The 20,030-nt window shown below is 44.4% G+C and overlaps 2 protein-coding genes across 11 annotated transcripts in view; both read right to left on the reverse strand.

The window, feature by feature from the left end:
- Positions 1–9,756, reverse strand: part of RSU1 (Ras suppressor protein 1) — a 355,401-nt gene extending 345,645 nt beyond the window's left edge. For all 9 annotated transcript variants that reach the window (XM_019833992.3, XM_045060946.1, XM_019833993.2 and 6 more), the window contains exons 1-2: positions 9,590–9,756; positions 9,242–9,353 (exon numbers count right to left, since the gene is read on the reverse strand). In XM_019833992.3, the coding sequence (XP_019689551.1) occupies positions 9,242–9,350 (109 nt within the window). In that variant the 5' untranslated portion in view covers positions 9,351–9,353; positions 9,590–9,756. The remainder of the gene's footprint in view (positions 1–9,241; positions 9,354–9,589) is intronic.
- A 6,283-nt stretch (positions 9,757–16,039) lies between these two features.
- Positions 16,040–20,030, reverse strand: part of CUBN (cubilin) — a 284,543-nt gene continuing 280,552 nt past the window's right edge. For both annotated transcript variants that reach the window (XM_023256399.2, XM_003988129.5), the window contains exons 66-67: positions 19,625–19,860; positions 16,040–16,980 (exon numbers count right to left, since the gene is read on the reverse strand). In XM_023256399.2, coding sequence (XP_023112167.2) covers positions 16,873–16,980; positions 19,625–19,860 — 344 coding nt within the window. In that variant the 3' untranslated portion in view covers positions 16,040–16,872. The remainder of the gene's footprint in view (positions 16,981–19,624; positions 19,861–20,030) is intronic.

The following is a 20,030-nucleotide window of genomic DNA, read 5'->3' on the forward strand; positions in this document are numbered from 1 at the left end:
CAGGGTCAGGACGGTGTTTATCCTTGAGGGGACAGTGACTGGGAGAAGAAAGGCTTCCGGGCTCTCGATCGCGTTGTTTCTCGGTTTAAGAATGTGTCAGGCTGTACAGTGACATGTGCACTTATCCAAATGGTTGCTTCAAGAGTTTTTTGGAAGTGGATATTTTTTTAGAGTGTGTGTGAGTGAGGAAGAAGAAGTTTCCTGCTCCCTCGGCCCGATCGGCCTGAGCACGGGCAGGTCGGCATCCCCCAATGCGCTCCTACATCGACACCGAACTGTTAGTCCACAGACGGCAGTACCCTGGCGTCTACGACAGAACCGGACTGCTAGCGGTCGTTCACTGTGCACCTGCTGAATTAGCCGCTCTGTCCTTGTATGTGCATGCGCCCGTCGAAAATGTTAGTGACAGGAGGCAAGACAGCAGCTAAGCACGCAGCTTCTGAAGTCTGACGGCCTGGGTTCAAATCCTGGCTCTCTTTGTCATTAGCTGTGTGACTGGAAGTTAACTTAAGTTCTCTAAATCTGCTTCCTCAGCTATAAACTGGATGAGGATGAAGACAACAATCATAATGAAACTGTGGGTTTAAAAGAACTCATCCATAAGGAGAGCTTAGTACAGTACCTGGTGCCTGGTAGGCAATGTGTGTTTGAACATTAGTGTGTGTGTGTATTACTATACTATGTATATATGGCACTGGCTGAATGCTAAGTTATTTGCCCAGTGCGGTGTTTTTAAGGAATTCTGAAACTGACGGCCTTGAGGTCAGGTCTGTGGCCCCAGTCGGCCCTGGAAATCGTCACTCCTTAACATCTGAGCCAGGCCCTCACTGTACTTCAGGGGTGCAAAAACGTGCCACAGTGTTACAGAAGCGTCCGACACACTGCAGCGTGTACCCCACCACTAGGACCTTATAGACCCTACATAACCTTCTGACTCGCCATCTGTAAGATGCTGACAATTACCATGTGCACCACAGGGTGATAGAATGCAAGCGTAACAACCACTCACCCCGACATAAACATGTGTGGATCATTCAGAACCTCTGGTGTAGACGTTATGAGCTGAATTGTGGCCCCTCAAAATTCATATGCTGAAGCCCTAACCCCCGGTGTCTCAGAATGGGGCTGTATCTGGAGACAAGACCTTTAACGAGGTGATGAAGTCGACACAGGGCTGTTAGGGTGAGCTGTCATCCAAGCTGAGTGGTGTCCTCCTAAGAAGAGGAAAGTGGACACGCAGAGAAACACCACACACGTGTGCGCACAGAGGAGAGACCGTGTGAGGACGCAGTGAGGGAGCCGCCATCTTTAAACCAAGCAGAGAGGACTCAGGAGAAACCAACCCTACTGACACTTTGAGCCTGGACTTTCGGCCTCCACAACTGCGAGGCGTAAATGCCTGTTCCGTAACCCCCTAGTCTGCGGGGTTTTGTATGGAAGCCCTGGCAGACGAATAAAGCAGGGAATGTTATACTATCATTTGTCTTCCTGGTTTAACCAACACCTCCAATCCAAAGTACTCTTTTACATCAATGGGCATCACACACGGGTGAAATCCGCCCAAAGGGGGCCCTGCAGATTCCATATCTCTTGTGTTTCATTGAGAGAAATGCACTGACTGGTCAGCACCTCTCCATTCAGAAGCCCCTGGGTCTCCAATAGGGTTCAGGCCTGCAAGGTAATTATGAAACATGACAATATTAAAGATACTGGGAATCAGAACATAACAAAGGTGAGGTTGCTTTGACTGTGAAGTTCATGGAAGTACCATAAAGGGGGCCATCTCTACCCGAAGGAGGCGGCATGAGGAGAAAGGAAGCAACCGCCCAGGCAGCACTGGATGACAGAGCAGGAGGAGGTGTAGAATGTCCTGAGGAAAACAGAGGCTCAACAGTGACCTCTGCCGGCCAGACACTTGATCTACATGGGGCAGGAAGTCCCAAGAGAAGCCCTGAGGAAAACACAGTCTCAACAGTGACCCCTGCGGGCCAGGCATTTCATCTACATGGACTGTTCCTCAGCCACATCTTTATGCTGAAATTGCTTTAAAGAATAAAAAATAAACCAGGGTGCCCAAACGTGCTATTCAAAGCAAAGGTCATGTAAAGAAATCATCTCTAGCTTTTGCTTGGCAAAACTGTAACTACAGGAGTGGATCTCCTATAACCAGATAAAATTTCTTTGAACCAGGTTCCTGTAAATTTATGGAAAGAGGAGACGTGATGCGGCTCTCAATTAGTAACCATATCGATTTTAGCACTGATGAGCACAATTAAGAGCTGGCTGTAATGGCAAAGCGGTGGGTGTTAACAGTTTCTGATGCTAAAAATCCAACTACTGCAGATTGATTATATAGTTCACAGTTTTCTTATAGCAAATATTAATTTACCAATGGACAGTTTAAAGTTTCAGTAGGTAGGAAACTCCCAGAGACTTGGCTTGGATAGCACCCATCCTGAAAAAATGCTAGGAAGTTCAACACACAGTTATTGGGGGATTTGTGGTACTTCACTTAGTCGAAAATGGCCACCATTTTCAATGCCTGTCATTCTCCATAGACACAAGCACATCACCACCAACATCCTATGAAATGCCCTGCTGCCTCCCCAACTACCTCCCACGTTGACCAAGGCTCTGAATTTGCCGTGTGAGGCCACGGTTCTTCCTCCTGACCTTGTCACACCAGACATGCCCATCTAACTTCCTGGCAATTCTCAATCGGGTGGGGAATGAGGCACTGGGTGCCCAGACCCCATGCAGCAGAGAGATAAGCAGGCGAGGGTCACTGGAGAAGCACCATTACCAAGAATTCTAAAAGCTAAACAGACACTGCTTTGCATTTTTTGTTACACAACCATGGATAAAACAGATTTTCAGATATTAGAAATAGTGAAGATGAAGACGAATACGTGCCATGCTACTGAACTAAAGTGTGTGGCCCCAAAATTCATAGATTGAAACCTAATCCCTATCTGTGATGGTATCAGGAGGTGGGGGCTTTGGGAGGCGATGAGGTGAAAAGGGTGGAGCCCGCAGGAATGGGATTAGCGTCCTTGTAAAAGACACCTGAGAGAGGCTCATTCTCCAGTCACCATGTGGAGGTTCTATGAACCAGGAAGTGAATCCTGGAAGCGAATCCTCCAGGAATAATGAATCCGCCTGCGCCCTGACCTTGGACTTCTAGCCTCCAGAACTATAAGAAATAAATTTCTGTTGCCTGTAAGCCGCCCAATCTAAGGCACTGTCACGACAGCCAAACGGACTCAGACATGATGCACCAGATGCCCTACTAGGTACTTTACAGATAATGACTCACAGCGAGTCTCTGAAGTAGCTACTTTACTTTCATCATCCCCACTTTATAGATGAGAAACCTGAGGCACGGAGAAATGACGTGACTTGCCCAAGGTTACACAGCTAGTAACAAAAAAGCTGCTTCCAAAAAATAAGAGGCCAAGGCTGACCGAAGCCGCAACGTCAATTGACTCATTATTAAATGTTCAGGCACACCAAAGGCATCATATTTTTTCTTCCTTTATTTCCTATCTGGATGAGACATTTTCCGTTTTTACACTGTCCTAAAATCAGAACTAGAACACTGAGCAGTTTATAGCACGTTCCTGATGGTTGTAACCAGGCTTCCCTCTGGAGAGTCAGGGAGGGGGCCGTGTAGGGGAGTCCTGGGTCGTGTTCCCTCCCCTGCGCTGTGCTTTCTACCCTAGCCTGCAGAGGCACAGCTCTTAGCAGAGAGCAATCCTTCTGGGGTAGCCTTCTCCAAGCACTGTGCCAGGTACAGAGGCAAGAGAGGCGCGCACACCAGGCCCAGAGGAGACATGTAAACCAGGCTGGATGGGAGGGTGGGTTAAAAACAGCACCGGGGCGGGGAAGTGGATGGATCAATCATACCGTCTGTCAGCAAGCACTGACAGGGGTACAGGAGGCTGGCTGGGGAGAAGGGGGGAAAGGGCTTCCCAGGCCAGGATACCACAGGGTTAAAAACACAATGGTGAGCGTATCTGTTCAAGTTAGAAAAATAAAAAAGGAAAGGTCTTACTAAGAATTATAGCTAACGTGACATGTCCTCCAGCTCCTTTATCTTTCCTCGAAGACAGCCTATATTGATAAGAAAGTACTAAGGGGGTGACCACGTCCAGGTTTAACAGAGCTTGTGAAACAGCCCTTCCAGAAAACCCATGATTATGTTTGTTGATTATCTTGCATGGTCCTTTAGAAAGACCACTGCCTCGGGGCGCCTGGGTGGCTCAGCGGGTTAAGCATCGACTTTGGCTCAGGTCATGATCTCACGGTTCGTGAGTTTGAGCCCCGTGCCGGGCTCTGTGCTGTCAGCTCCGAGCCCGGAGCCTGATTCTGATTCTGTGTCTCCCTCTCTCTCTGCCCTTCCTCTGCTCTCACTCTGTCTCTCTGTCAAAAATAAACAAAACATGGGGCGCCTGGGTGGCTCATTCGGTTAAGCGTCCGACTTCAGCTCAGGTCATGATCTCGCGGTCCGTAGGTTCGAGCCCCGCGTCGGGCTCTGGGCTGATGGCTCAGAGCCTGGAGCCTGCTTCCGATGCTGTGTCTCCCTCTCTCTCTGACCCTCCCCCATTCATGCTCTGTCTCTCTCTGTCTCAAAAAATAAATAAACGTTTAAAAAATAAATAAATAAATAAATAATAAAATAATAAAAAATAATAAAAAATAAAAAAATAATAAAATAATAATAAAATAATAATAAAATAAAAAAATAAATAAAACATTAAAAAAAAAAGACCACTGCCTTGAAGGTTAGTTATTTTTCTTTATAATTTATCTGAAAGATATTTTAGCCTAACCTGAAAAAAAAAAAAACACCAAAAAACTGATAAAGGTTTGACATCCAGAGGGCAATACACTTGAAGAGATATAAAAAATAAAAAAAAAAAAAAAAAGTCACAAAAGACTTAAATAAAAGAAATGAAAAAAGTCTCCCTGGCTACTAATGGGATTCTCTGCTCCCACAGAAGCTGATTACAGGGCCCTTCAAAAGCGGCTTTATCATACAGGTGAGGACAGCTGCACACCGCACAGGTCTGCAGCGAAATCTCTTCAATAAAGAGAACAAAATTGCTACCATTACTCTTGGAAGCTTTAAGGAGAATGTGTGTGCAGATTTCATGCCACATAGGAAAAAAAAAATAATAAGAAGGAAAATAAAATGAGGGAGTAATTTCAAAGAAAGAGCAACCCAAATCTTTAGGAATCCTAGGCCAAAGTGCCACATGCTTCGGGATCTGTAAAGTTACCACAGAAAACGTCAACATCTGACACAAATGCCTGACCCAGCCTAACGAGCCCGCTCTCCTTGGTCCAGACTGTCGACTGCGACGGAACTGGTTACGTCTGAGGCTTATGGGCTCTATCTGGATATTCCTATTAAAGTCAACATTCACTATGTGCTCACGCAGTACCAGGCGCGGTGCTGAGCACTTGACATGCATCAGTGCCCTCGTGGCTAATCCGGTCCTACGAGGTGGGCACTTACATTTCCATGTGATGATGAGGACTCAGAGAGGTTAAGTAGGTTCTCTGAAGTTCCACAGTATGAAGATCTGAACCCAACCTATGCAACTCCAGGGCCCCACTGGTAAGCACTGTATTCTCCCACTTGAGTGGGGGGGAGGGGGGAGGGGGTCACTGGCTCCGCCCAGAATCTGGCTGGATGGAAAACAGTAGCACCTGTCTGATGTCTGTCTCTGGCCCATGAAGACTTCCCCATCAAAGCTTTTGGGACCTGAACGCTTGAAAATATTTTTTAAAGACAATTTACCGTCTCAGAGAAAGCAAAGTGCTGCATTTATAAGACACGATTCTCCCACGCAGAAAGACAGACGGTTCGCGCGCTTCAAGGAAGTACAAAACCTCCATTCTTAGTTTCAAAACTTATTTCTTATCTTTTGAGAAACTAAACAAAGTAAAGGATAATGAAGGGAAAACTTGAGACACAACGACCATTCCCTACCCATGCAAATGAATCGTTCCCCGTGGTGAATCTTCATGCTAAGACAGAAAACCTCATGGTTACAGTTAAAGTTTTACCAGTAAAGAAATAGGGGAATTCTTAAGCTACAGTTTAAGTAACCAGGTCAAACACTTTAATATCTAGATTGTTAAAATATACACAGTAAGCATTATGCGTACTACCAATAAATGAGCCCCAGTCAAGAAATGGGTTTCTGGAGGCATCCTGGAAGCTTCCAGACTCCAGGAGTCCAGAAGTCAGGCAGTTACAGCAGAGAGGGGCCACTCTGTGGGTCTCCACACACCCCAGAAGCTGGAGGAGGTCGAAATCTCCGAATTTACTCCCCCAACTCCCCGAGACGCAGCCTTGTTCTTCCTTAAGCTACTTCCCTGGGAGAATAAGGATCTTGCTCTGCACCACCTGATATTACACCGGAAACAGCTTTCTCAGGAAGCAAGTGGCTATCTTTTCTTCTTCAGTAAAAGCCAAGGCTTCAAAGAGATAATGCGAGTGAACCGAAATAGCTATGCCACTCTCCCTACTTATAAATATTACATCAAGAAACGTCTTCAAAGCCGAGGGCTAGAAAGCTCCTCGGCCATGATGGGGAGCAGAAAGCCACGGGGCCACAAGTACAGCAGAGAGAGGCCTCCCGCTCGCGCTCCCCATCCTCGGTTACAGCAGAGCCTCCGGCGGTCACCATGACCTAAGCAGAGCCGGGAAGGGGCAGCACAGGCACACATCCAGATCTGCAACTGCCAAGTCAGTCCCGGGGACAGTGGCTCTGTTGCTGCCCCCAAGATGCCATCACCACTTGAGAGAGGCCGACACATCTCAAGAGGCTGAGATGCTAATTAGCACAAAAGCTAAAGCTGGAGGGCAGGCATCTTAGGGTCACCAAATACAAACACTCTAGGACTTCTCGACCCCCTTCCTTCTGCAGAGATGGTTCAAGAGCACCAACGCCCATCTGTCCTGGGCACAAACCACGCGTTCACAGTAAAGTTGACTCTGCTCTCTCCATGCCTAACCAGGAATCCATCATCTTTTAGGTCTCCTGGATATCTCCCCTCCTTCTCCAAAGTCACGTCCTGGTCTGGGTCTCATCAACTCTCGAGCCTAATCCGTCAGGCTTTCCGTGATCCATCCAACTTTTCTGAGCACCCACTGTGTCCCCGGCACTACAGAGCAGACAAGTATGAGTACCGCACGACAGCGTTGCCCCCACTCTCCAATGTGGACGAGAGACATCTCCATGAAGAACACACCACAGTCCCGTGTAACAAGAGTCACGAAGCAAGGCATATCCAACTTCACAGACAAAGGGCAGTGTTTGCTCGACACAGACAGAGAGGGCTTCACAGAGGCTATGACGACTAAGCTGACTCTTGACAGATAAGTAAAAAGATGTGGGAGGGAAAAGAGAAGAAGAAAACAATACTTCGAAAGCACAAAGACCTGAAAGAGTGTGCCCTGGTTCGGGACGGGCAATCTGTTCAGTGTGGCTGGGAAAACAAATGCGTGGAAAGGACAGGCACTAAGGTAGGTTTCGGTCAGATTCAGAATGGCTCTGCCTGTCACGCCAAAGAACCTGGAGCATTACTGTTGGTAATGAACAACCAGGAGAAGTGTTGAAGGGAGAAGGTCCAACCTTAAGCCACGTTCTGCCTGAAGAAGAGTTTTATTTCACCTATAAATTATTTTTCAGGGCGCCCGGGTGGCTCAGTCGGATGAGCATCTGACTTCGGCTCAGGTCATAATCTCGCAGCTCATGAGTTCGAGCCCCACGTCGGGCTCTGGGCTAACCGCTCAGAGCCTGCAGCCTGGAGCCTGCTTCAGATTCTGTGTCTCCCTGTCTGTACCTCCCCCGCTCATGCTCTCTCTCTCTCTCTCAAAAATAAATAATAAACATTAAAAAAAATTATAAGGAAATTATTTTTCAAATTTTGGAATTGGTTGTCAACGTCTAAAACTTAGGAAATTTCATATAAAAATCTGGATTCTTGGCTTCTTAAAAAACAACTCTGGCAACACTAAATCCATATCCCCAAGTGGCGACAATTGTTTGGATGTGAGTAGCAGGTGTAGCAGCCGCCCCCTTCAGATGAGATACCTCTTATGAAGTCCATGACCACCTTCACCTGGCCCCAATGGACATGCGACTTTGCAATCTCTGGTTTAGAGAGCTACACAGTAAGGTATGTTGCAGAAAAGCAACACTTGAAAACAAAAGTGGGTAAACAGGCTCAGCAAAACTGGAAGAGGGAAAGTTAGGGAGACATCACAGTAGCACAAGAAGGCGGTAACAAAAGCCTCAACTAAGTAGAATAAAGAGCCAAAAAAGGGTAGAGAGTCAAGAAACGTTTAACATACTCCAGGCATAAGAATAGTGATCACATAACTTTTCTGTGGCAATTGTTCAAGGATCAGAGACTGTATTAGGAGAAAGGAAGCATGATTCAAAAATTATTTTCTTTTTTTAATGTTTATTTATTTTATTTTTTTAAGTTTATTTATTTTTCACAGAGAGAGAGAGAGAGAGAGAGTGAGAGCGTGAGCTAGGAAGGGGCAGAGAGAGAGGGAGACACAGAATCCGAGGCAGGCTCCAGGCTCCGAGCTGTCTGTCAGCACAGCCGGACGAAGGGCTCGAACTCACAAAGGGTGAGATCATGACCTGAGCTGATGTCGGCCGCTTCACTGACCCGAGCCACCCAGGCGCCCCAATGTTTATTTTCTTAAGAGAGAGAGAGAGAGAGAGAGAGAGAGAGCTTGCGAGCCTGCCCGCAAACAGGGGAGGGGCAGAGAGAGGGAGAGAGAAATCCCAAGCAGCAAACTCAAGAACTGTAAGATCATGACCTGGACAGAAACCAAGAATGGGTCTGACGCTTAACTGACTGAGCCACCTAGGCGCCCCCAAAATGATTTTCAATTGAAAATAAAGTGGGTATTAAGTACACAGTGTGGGAAATCCACCCAAATGCAAACGATCAGCATTGATAACAATGAGGTACAGCTACACCTATCTGTGTGATTCTTTCCCTGGACTCTCAGGTTCATCTTCCAATCGGAACGGAGCGTAATTCTGATTGCAAACTTTCTGGGCTAAGCTCTCCACAAGCGAGGTTGACAAGCAGGGAGCGGGATGTAAATCTTTACAACCTCTCATACCACGGCCGGCAGCTACTTGGAAAAATTGTAAACCCTCCGGCGGCTCCAAGGGGAAGACCCTGCCCGAGAACTTACACAAGCCGTTGACATCCAGCATGTTGGAGATGCCCCGGTCACTCATGTCCACTTCCGGCTGGTTCTTCTCCCGGCTCTCCTCCACCAACTTTTTCAGAGACTTGGACATGTTCTGTAGCAATGACAACAACAAGCACGTGGGCGACGGTCAGGGCGGTGCAGGGAGAGAAAGGGGAGACGCCCCGGGCTGGCACTGTCCAGTTTTCCCCCAGGCTTGGATGGTGGGCAACGGCCGGCAGGGTCCGGGTGCAGGGAGGGGGCGGGGCGGAGCAAGAGCGTGGGAAGCGTCCAGTACTACTCCGGTGGCGCGGGGAGAGGCGAACCCAAGTACAAACCACACACACTCACCGCGGAAGGCAGCACCTAACAGGTGGGGCGAGAGAACCACAGGTTTCCGCAGGGCGCACTTGAGTGGCAAGAGATGCACTCGTTCGGAGCAAAACGCGGCCCGGAACGGGGAACACGCCCTGTCCCGGAGCTCGGCGCAAGCGCACACCCTGCGGCTCGCCGCTCCACGCCCCGCCCGCGCCTGACCCTTTCCAAATTAGGAAAACAGTTTACTAGACGTGGCTCTGGGTGAGGCTCCGCCCACAAAGGAATGTGTACCCGGGGGCTGACCAATCACGTCCGTCATTTGGCCTGGAGACTCCGCCCCACCCCGAGGTTCGTTCGTCCCCCGGAATGCCTCTGGGTTTGCAATCCGCGCGGACCCGCCTGGGAGCCTGCGCAGTAGTGTTGGCGCAGGCTCGGTTCGTGGGCCGAAGCACTGAGTGCTTTGGGCGGAAGCGGGAAGGTTTGGAAGGGGATTGCGGGGTGAGGGTATTGTAGCTGGGCTTGGGAGGTGGAGAAGCGAGAAGTTGCCTCTCTTTATACTTCTTCTATAATTGAGGTTCCATTTTTCAGCAGTCGCTGCCTCCCGCTGTATCAGGAGCTCAAACGCAAGAACTGCAAGGGGTCTGTATTCCCAGCACCCAGCTCGGAGTCCCGGACCTCTGTGTCACATGAAGGGGAATACACACAGATAAATGACTTCTCTTTTCTTATTACTACACTCAAAATTATGACATATTTTAGTTTGCTTTCTATTGAATGATGAGTTTTTAAATGCAATTTTCATTGTTGGTTTTTTGTTGTGTGTGTGTGTGTGTTTACTGGAGTTTCTAACTGCTTTTCTTTTTCTTCCTGTAAGCTTCTTTATCGTATCTCCCGTTGATTTAAATCCACTCAATTCTTCTTGAAGACTTTAGGAACCTACTAGCTTTCTGCTCTAACTTAGACTAATTATTTCTGCTCTTCCAGCTGAGAGCTGATCTGTGGTTTCTTTAACCGGGTTCCTGGGTTTAAACAGACCTTTCTTGTATACATCTTGCTGGAGTACCGCTCAAGTAAACTTCTCTGTGACCATGTATAGGAAGCACAAATTTTGAGTAGCTCTGTGTTTTAAAATGTTCTTGTTTTGCCCAACCCTTTCTTATTTGCCTAGCATGGAATTCTGGGTTCAATATCAGTTTCTCTTAGATCTCAAAAGCATAGTTCGATCGATCTATGCTTCCAATGTTGATGCCCAGAAATGTGTCAATCTCCTCCAGTCTTTGCGGGAGAACTATTGTTTTCTCTTGGGAAGCTTTTGTGATCTTTGAATTGTTTATCATGTTCTGAAATGCCACCATAATCTAATTGGGGGTCTTTTTAAATTTAATCTGTTCAGCATCCGTTTGGGCCCTTCCAGCTGAAGATTCATTCCTCTCTTCCTCTCTGGAAATTTTTTTCTGTTATTTCTTTGAAATGTCTTTCCAGCCATTTTCTCTGATTTCGCACCTTCAGGAAATCTGTCAGAGGGCAGCATCCTAGGACAATTTCCTATAGGTATCTTGTTTTCCACCTCATGTATTTCATTAATTTATCTTTTTTTTACTTAACGTTTTCGGAGATATCTTAATGTTGTCTTCCAAACCTTCTATTAAAATTTTAAGAAGTTCTGGCTATTAACCAAAAATACTGCCTAAGATCTCCTCCTTGATTACATTAGCCCCGAACTTTTGTTTGATGAGCGCACTCTTCTCAAATATCTCTGAGGATAACACTTTTTAAAAAAAATTTTTTTAATGTTTATTTATTTTTGAGAGAGAGAGAGAGAGAGAGAACGAGTGAACAGGGAGGGGCAGAGAGAGGGAGACACGGAATCTGAAGCAGGCTGCAGGCTCTGAGCTGTCAGCACAGAGCCCGACACAGGGTCTCCACCTAATGGGGCTCCATCTCACAAACCTGGAGTCATAATCTGAGCTGAAGTCACAGGCTTAACCGACTGAGCCACCCAGGTGCCCCTCTGAGGATAACAATTTTCAGATTTCTGTTGACTGAATTGTGTTTTCTTGTGCCCTTTTTCTGTTATGTTATCCCGTGATTTTGCATTCGCACGACTGCAGGTCTTCCTGTCTGGTGATTCTTGGTTGTTTTTTCATATTCACGCATGAAGATCCGAGCTAATTTTTCTAGATAGCCAGGGTGTGGTTGTTTTCCTCCTTTATTTGTGATGTGTATTTGTTTCCTTCCTAGGTCAGCATTAATTTTACCTGGGCTGTGGGTTAAATTTCTTCAGAGGAGGTGTCCCAGTTTTGTGCCTGCGGTGTAGTCACATGGCTGCCTTTGCGGGGGCAGGGAGACGGTGAATGGCGCGCTCCTGCTAATACAGTACTTGCATTGCTGGTCTCACCTCCTCACGCTGCACCTGCCAGCCCCATATCCACATAGTGCTTGGAAAGCCGATTCCCAATTCTGCTGCATATCTGTCTGGAAATTACTTTGGGCCGCAGTTTCTTTTCTGATTCACTTGTCATCATGCTTTCATTCACTTCCTCTTTTCCAGAAATTTATTTTCATTTCTTCATAATTCTCCTCTCCTTCCCTTCACTTTTGCAAGTACAGCTTTTTTTTTTTTTTTGAGAGAGAGAGAGACAGCACATGCGCATGTGTGAGCGAGTGGGGAAGGGGCGGAGGGAAAGGGAGAGAAAATCCTAAGTAGGCGCCATGCTGCCAGCGTGCAGCCTGATGCAGGGCTCAGTCTCACCACCGTGAGATCATAACCTGAGCCGAAATCAAGAGTTTGACACTTAACCAACTGAGCCACCCAGGTCCCCTTTGCCAGTGTAATTATTAATAAAACACATCCCTAAGTTCCAGAATTTTATAACACGGAAAAGGGGCCCAGGCTCCTTGGATATGTGACCTGTGCAGTAACACAAAGTTCCATGCTTAGCTGGGCCCCATGTTTGGTTTAATGCTCTGCTGTCACCATCTTGAAATGTCTAATAAGATTTGAACAAGGGGCCCTGAGTTTTCCTTTTGGACTGGGCCCTGCAAATTATGTAGACAGTCATGCATGCAAAAGTTAATATTTATCAGAGCTTAAATCCCTTCCACAGCCTCACTGCCAAGTGCTATGTGCTTACATACAGTCTGTGCTTCAATACTTCCTTCCCATTGGGAGAAATGTTCTACCCCCCACCCCCAGCCCACAGAGTGCTCCAATCAAAGATAGATATGGAAGATGCCTGGGCCACACGAGGTACACTAGATTATGGCAACTAGCAAATTTACATAAATTATTACATGTCATTAATTTTAAAAATGCCTTTTTATTCTCTAGACTTCTATACATTTATGTATAGTTATCAAATTAAAATTTGAAAAACCAATTTTTCATGAAATATCCAATAGTTAATATATCATTTTTCTTCCAATACCTTCCTCTTTAAATGGATAGCCATGAAGTGATTTGTAATCCCATAGGTAAAAAGCTTTTTTTCCATTATTTTGGATGCTGTTGTATAATCTCTATTTTTTTACTAAACTAACAGCAATTACATTTAAAATTTTTTTCTAGGTCATATAACAATCTTTTTTAATAACTTTGATAGGCCTATGAAAATACTTTATAATAATATTTAATAATATCTCACATTTAATAAGTTCACACCTACTGCTTCAGGCTGAATGGGAGGCACACTCTTGGGTGGTTGTCAAGGTTAGAATCATAGCTCTGTCACTCAAGTTTTATGTAAGTTTTCATGCCTCACTTTTCTCAACTGTAAAATGGGCGTGATCATTCTTAGTGTTTTATTTCAATGAGTGATATATGAGAATGACACCTTGCAGAGGGCAAGTGTTACATAGATATTTGTTCTAATTATTCTTTGGGTTTTTTTAAAGTTTATTTATTTTGAGAGAGAGAGGGAGCACCTGGGAGCAGGGGAGGGGCAGAGAGAGAGAGAGAGAGAGAGAGAGAGAATCCCAAGCAGACTTTGTACTCTCAACATGGAGCCCAATGTGGGACTTGATCCCATGAACCATGAGATTGTGACCTAAGCCAAAATCAAGAGTCAGACGCTCAACGGACTAAGCCACCCAGGCATCCCAGTTCTAATTTTTCTTAATATAATTAATATTGTTAGTACTCCCTTGGTAAGTGTGTGGCATATTTTTAACAAATTCCTTCCAGTAAACGGAGTTGAAATGTAATAGAAAATTATGGCAAATTATGACCTCCCTTAGCCCCCAACTGTCACTGGCCCCGACCATGCCCTAGGGATTCACAAGAATGCCTGGAGTGACAGAATATTCCACTGGGTCCAGAAAGAGCCAGTGGTGGCCTCTTGCTGAGCTACCTCAAGGGTAAGTCTGGCCAATAACGGCTAGACTTACCCTTGAAGACTAAAAGGCATGAGGTTTGTTCTTCCTGCTAAGGTCCAGTTGTTTAGGGAGACAGAGACTCAAAGGGGAAAGAGATCAGGTAGGAGTGGAAGCCTGGCTCGCCCCAGTCCTGGGTTGCCAGATATAAGCAGGTAGGGATGGGTATTACCAGGAGAACTGAAATCAGATCGTGCTGGAACAGGGTCCTAAAGCCACCTTCTATGCCAAGCATCAGCCCTTTGTTTGCTGGATCCTGGGGAGGCCGGAGGGGCGAGGTGGGTACTGGAGTTTGTCTCTTGTCCCCGCCCCGCTCTTCTCAAGTTTCCAATGTCACCTAGAGTGGGATGGGGTCAGAAGGTAACCATGAGACTTTCTCAGTTCGGTGTGTGATCAGTTGTGAACAGTAGTACTTTCCCTTGGTTTACATTTGTACTCGCTTGTATTCCTTCAGACCCACGTGGACTATCACGTTCCATTAACTTCCAAGTAAGACCTCCCCTCACCCACCCCTCAAACTCATTCATTTTATGTTATAGTTTTTTGGATTCCGCTTTATGGCCTGCAAGCAGCATTTGGGTGTATCTCGGTATTTAACAACCAGGAGGCCTGCACCAGTGTGAACTTGTTGATTGTTAGCTCTGTGCAGGGCTGATCGCTCCCGATGGAGCTCCGTGATCATGCAGTTTGGGAGCCCGAAAGTTATCACTTGACCACCAGATCTGGGAAGGTGGCTTCATAGAAGTTTCACCAGCTAAGGAAATTAAAAATTTTGCCTCAGGACAGGCTCAGGAAACCAGACAAGATGGACGTGGGTAATGGGGTTTTTGAAGTAGGAGGACATCGGTTGTATGTATGGCTGTCTTGTTCACTACTTTATCCCTGGTTGTTCTTAGTACATGTCACGTAGTAAATGTTCAATAAGTATGTATAAATAAGTGAATTAAAACAGAACCAGTGGAAATTAGATGCATCTTATTAATGGGAGATGATGTGATCTTACATATAAAAACCCTAAAGATTCTAAGAAAACAAACTGTTAGAACTAATTAGTGAATTCAGTAAAGGAGCCGGATGCAAAATCAACATACAGAAATCAGTTGCATTTCTATTCACTAACAACAAACTATCTGAGAGAGTAAAAAAGCAATCCCAATTACAACTGCATCAAAAACAATAAAAAAAGACACTTAGGAATAAATTTAACCAAGGAGGTGAAAGATCTGTACATTGAAAACTGGAAGACAATGATAAAGAGATTGAACAAGACGCAAATAAATGTAAAGATATCACATGTTCTTGGATTGGAAGAATTAATATTGTGAAAACATCCGTATTACCCAAAGCGATCTACAGATTCAAAGCAATCCCAATAAAAATTCTGAACTCATTTTTCATAAAAATACAAAAACAATCCCCAGATCAGTCCCCAGAAAAGATTCTACATAGCCAAAACAATTCTGATTAAAAGAAAAAGATGGGGTGCCTGGGTGGCTCAGTCGGGTAAGCATCTGACTTTGGCTCAGGTCACAATCTCAGAGTTTGCGGATTAGAACCCCGCTTTGGGTTCTGTGCTGACAGCTCAGAGCCTGGAGCCTGCTTCGGATTCTGTGTCCCTCTCTCTCTCTGCTTCTCCCCTGCTCGCTCTCTCTCTCTCTCTCTCTCTCTCGCTCAAAAATAAATAAACATTAAAAAAATTACACAATAATATTGCCTATTTTTTCTTGAAACCTTTGTGCCTCCTAGATATTTTAATGTACCTCCTGGGAAAGTGCATCTCTCTGTGCATAACTCTTGTGGATACCATTACTCTCATGACGCGACCTGAGATCAAATCCTTTTACTGTCTGACAGCTGCAATTCCCGTCCTTTCACATGTTAGTGTCAAATTTCTCTATATCCTGTACCTTTGTGATTCATTTTCAGGTAAAAGAGCAAAATGTTGTATCTCCCCCTACGGAACTTCATCTTGAGTTTTTGGCCATTGCCCCGGCTCGTCAGGACCCCGTGGATTGGATGGTTCCGTTCGGTGCATTCACGGCTCCGGCCAATAACAGGTCGTCTATGAAAGTCATGTATCTACCCATAACACAGAGTTCAAGGAAGCGGGAATTGTAAAGGTGAGAATGTTTTATTCATGTGGCTCTCTACTCTGTGCAGAAGCAATTTTTCTGGCACTTGAGTATCCGAGTAGGATGAAGTCACACATTCCACGGCGTCTTCCTTTCACTTTGTCCCATGTTGTTACGAAGACTTAACTTTGCATATTTAGCATAACATGTTTGGTTAAAGGCAGCAGAAAACTTTACAAAAGCGTTGTTAAGCTATGTAGGACTTTACATACAGTGCTGGTAAGCTAGAAATGGGCAATGGTGGGACATATGTAAATGAAAGCTCAGAGGCGTTAAGGAAGCTTCAGCAAGGAGGGCTAACGGTCAATGCAGGCAGCATGGCTCCATAGTTCGTCTTCTGAAGGATCTGCGTACTTCATCCACATGTAAAAATTCAACTTGAAAACCTACACCTGCTAGTGAAGGACTAAATGCTAATGAGTTAAAAATGAGTGCAGCATCATCACGTACAATTCGTTACTGTTTATTACCCCTCATTTGACATTCACAGCGAAAATCATACTCCTGTTTTATCATTAACTTTTGACAGTTTCCGTCACATTTGCCATAATCATTTCCAACTTTTTAAGGGATTTTAGGAACTTTTCGGCTCAAAGTGTTAGAAGGAAGGGTGACAAGCACAGCCAAGGCTAATGAAGCTACATTCTATATTAAAACAAAAATATAATGTATGCATATTGATTCCACACATACGTTGGTGAAAACAAAATTCAGATTATTCCCAGTGGCAGAGGCAGAATCCCGCATCAGGATAGCAGACTTGTGCTCATGCCCGAGGGCCCTGCAGTACAGCCACCACACCATCTTACATAGTTAGCTGTCCCAAGTTAACCGGATGGCTGATGGCCGCAGTGCATACTCTGCATGAAATTTTACGAAGACCCGATGTGAGGAGGCCACAAAGGGAGCTATGTTCGTGTCCTAAAATTGGAAAAAAAAAAAAAAAAAAAGAACCAATTACACGTTTTGCACATTTGAGCATCTTTCTGGAAACGTTAGCCTAGGAAGAAAGTACTACATAAAGAAATTTTGTTGAATTTACATAAACCTGCATATTTTTCTAGAAGGAATCTTGCTAAGAAGTAATATGGATACCTCAAAAAAGAATATTGGTGGTGGGAGGTGAGGATCAAAGGGAAATGGAGATTAACTGGCAGTGGATACAGGGTTTCTTTTGGGAGAAAGGAAAGGTTCTAAAATTGTTTGTGGTGACAACTCTGAACTACATAACTCTAAATCTACTGAAAACAATTGTATGTACACTTTAAGTAGATGGATTCTATGGTACGTGAATTATACCTCAATAAAATTGTCATAAAAGTTGAATTTCCAATCCAACTTCGTACTAAAATTTTAATTTTTCTGATGGAAACACATATTCTTCCAACTAAAACAATCATATCAGTAAAGTGTACGACTCTCCCCTGTTAACATCTGCAGTTTCCTTTTAGGGTTTATTTTCATAACTTTTCTGTCTTCAATAAATGGCGCCGTGAAACATGGATATTTGTATATAATAGAACGAAACTACACCACACATAAAAATCAACTCCAAATGAATTAAAGACCAGAAACCATGAAACTCCTAGAAGAACACATAAGCAGTAAGCTTCTTGACATCGGTTTTTGGCAATGATTTTTTGGATGTGATACCAAAAGCAAAGGCAACAAAAGCAAATATAAACTAAAGGATCTACATCGAACTAAAAAGCTTCTGCACTGCAAAGGAAGCCATCAACAAAATAAAAAGGCAATCTACTGAATGGGAGAAAATATTTGCAAATTATGTATCTGATAAGGGGTTAACATCCAAAATACATAAAGAATTAAAAAACAATCAAAATATATAAAGAACTCAATAGCAAAAACAAACAATCCGATTTAAAAAATGGACATAGGACGTGAATAGTCATTTTTCCAAAGAATACAGATGGCCAACAAGTACGTGAAAAGATGCTCAAAATCACTAATCAGAAAAATGCAAATCAAAACCACAATGAGATATCCCTTCATACCTGTTAGAATGCCTATCATAAAAAAGACACGAAATAACAAGCGTTGGCGAGGACGTGGAGAAAAGGGAACCCTCGTGCACTGTTGGTGGGAATGCAAATTAGTGCAGCCACTGTGGAAGGCAGTATGGAAATTCCTCAAAAAATTAAAAACAGGACTACCATGTGACCCAGCAATTCTACTTCTGGGAATTTATCCAGAAAAAAACAAAAACACCAACTTGAAAAGATATCTGCACCCCTGTGTTCATCACAGCATTATTTATGATAGCCAAGATGTGGAAGCAATTTAACTGTCCATCAATGGACGAATGGATAAATATATAGGATCTATATTTATAATATTATATATTTGTATATTTATAATGTGATGATAAGGGAGTATTATCCAGCCACAAATTGAAGGGAATCCTGCTGTTTGTGACAACACGGAAGGTCCTTGAGATCATTATACTAAGTGAAATAAGTTAGAAAGAGAAAGGTAAATACTACATGATCTCACTTATTTGTGGAATCTAAAAAAACAAAATGAAACGAAAACAAAAAACCAAATTCTCAGATATAGAGAACAAACCGGTGGTTGCCAGAGGCGGGAGGTGGGAGATTGGTGAAATGGATGAAGGTTGTCAAAAGGTACAAACTCCCAGTTATAAGTAAGCCCTGGGAATGTAGTGTCTATTTGAATGTTGCTAAGAGAGTAGAGCTTAAAAGTTCTGGTCACACACACACACACACACAAAATTCATGTCGTACACCTGAAACTAATATGTTATATATCAATTGCATCTCAATTTAGAAAAACCAAACAACTCTTTAGATTTTTAGCTGCTGTAGTTCACTGCCTAATTAATTGGCAAGGCTAATAAATAAAGAGCAGAACGGCAAGAACTGATATTCTCTCTACTGTGGTCACATTTCCCTTACTGGAAAGCTCCGTATCTACTTTCACATAAAACGAGAAGGTGGCGAGGACAGACGCAAGCAAAATTGAGTCCCTGTCAGAATCCTATCTTGACGTTTAAGGGAGATCTATCACACCAGAACTTTACAAGAACAACTACTAGTTACTAGACCCATTTTCAATATCTCTATTTATTTCTTCAAAGAATTCCTACGATTTTCAACAAGAAGTAGATAAAATGGAGTCAGGTGTCCAAATGGTCTGTAGTTGCACTCATGGAGAAAACAATATGGGTATTCAACCCTGGGAAGTGCATTGAAATCACTTGGAGCTTTTAAAAAACAACGTACAACAGCCCCTGTCCTAGAAATTCTGGTTCAGTGGATGGGAGCGGGCACTGGAAGTCTGGACCCCTACGTGGCTGCCCAAAGCGATTCTGATGAACTGGAGTCTGGGAACTATTACTATTAATTTAATGCAGTGCCCACTAGGTGGCACTCGTGCTCCCCAAATAGAAAGGAAAATCTGGAAATTGCTGAAATTTGCAAAAGGCTTGTACTTTGTACTTTGCATGTGTCTGCCTTTAAAAGTGTACAATAAGTTATCATTTAAAAATAATAACTGGGAATTTTAAAATGTTTGTTTTACTCACTGCCCCACAATATGGTCCAGAGGATGGAGAATTAGCATCCGGTCCATTGTAGAGTATGAGGTAGTTCTGGACACAGTCTCCGGGATCATCAATGCTGACAAAGTAAAAGCTGACCGTGACAGGTCTGCCAGCAGGAGCAATGATGGTCCATTCACAGTGAGTGTTGTTTGGGTAAGTTCCCGGGTAGCCAGGGCTGGTGAAGGAGCCACTGTGTCCGTAAAGAGTTCCACCACAGCCTACAAGGAAACCAACACAGGCCGTTATATTCAACAAAATGGAAGCCATCTCCTTGTGAGGCAGGAAGACGGTTGCAATTTTCACAAGGTGCTGAGGCACTCTGCAAGAACAGAGGTGGCAGAAAGCCCTTTCCAGTTCCTTCTGTGGGCTATATCCCTCCCACTGCCTC

Source organism: Felis catus, chromosome B4 (genome assembly GCF_018350175.1).
Source record: "Felis catus isolate Fca126 chromosome B4, F.catus_Fca126_mat1.0, whole genome shotgun sequence".
Taxonomy (NCBI): Eukaryota; Metazoa; Chordata; class Mammalia; order Carnivora; family Felidae; genus Felis; species Felis catus.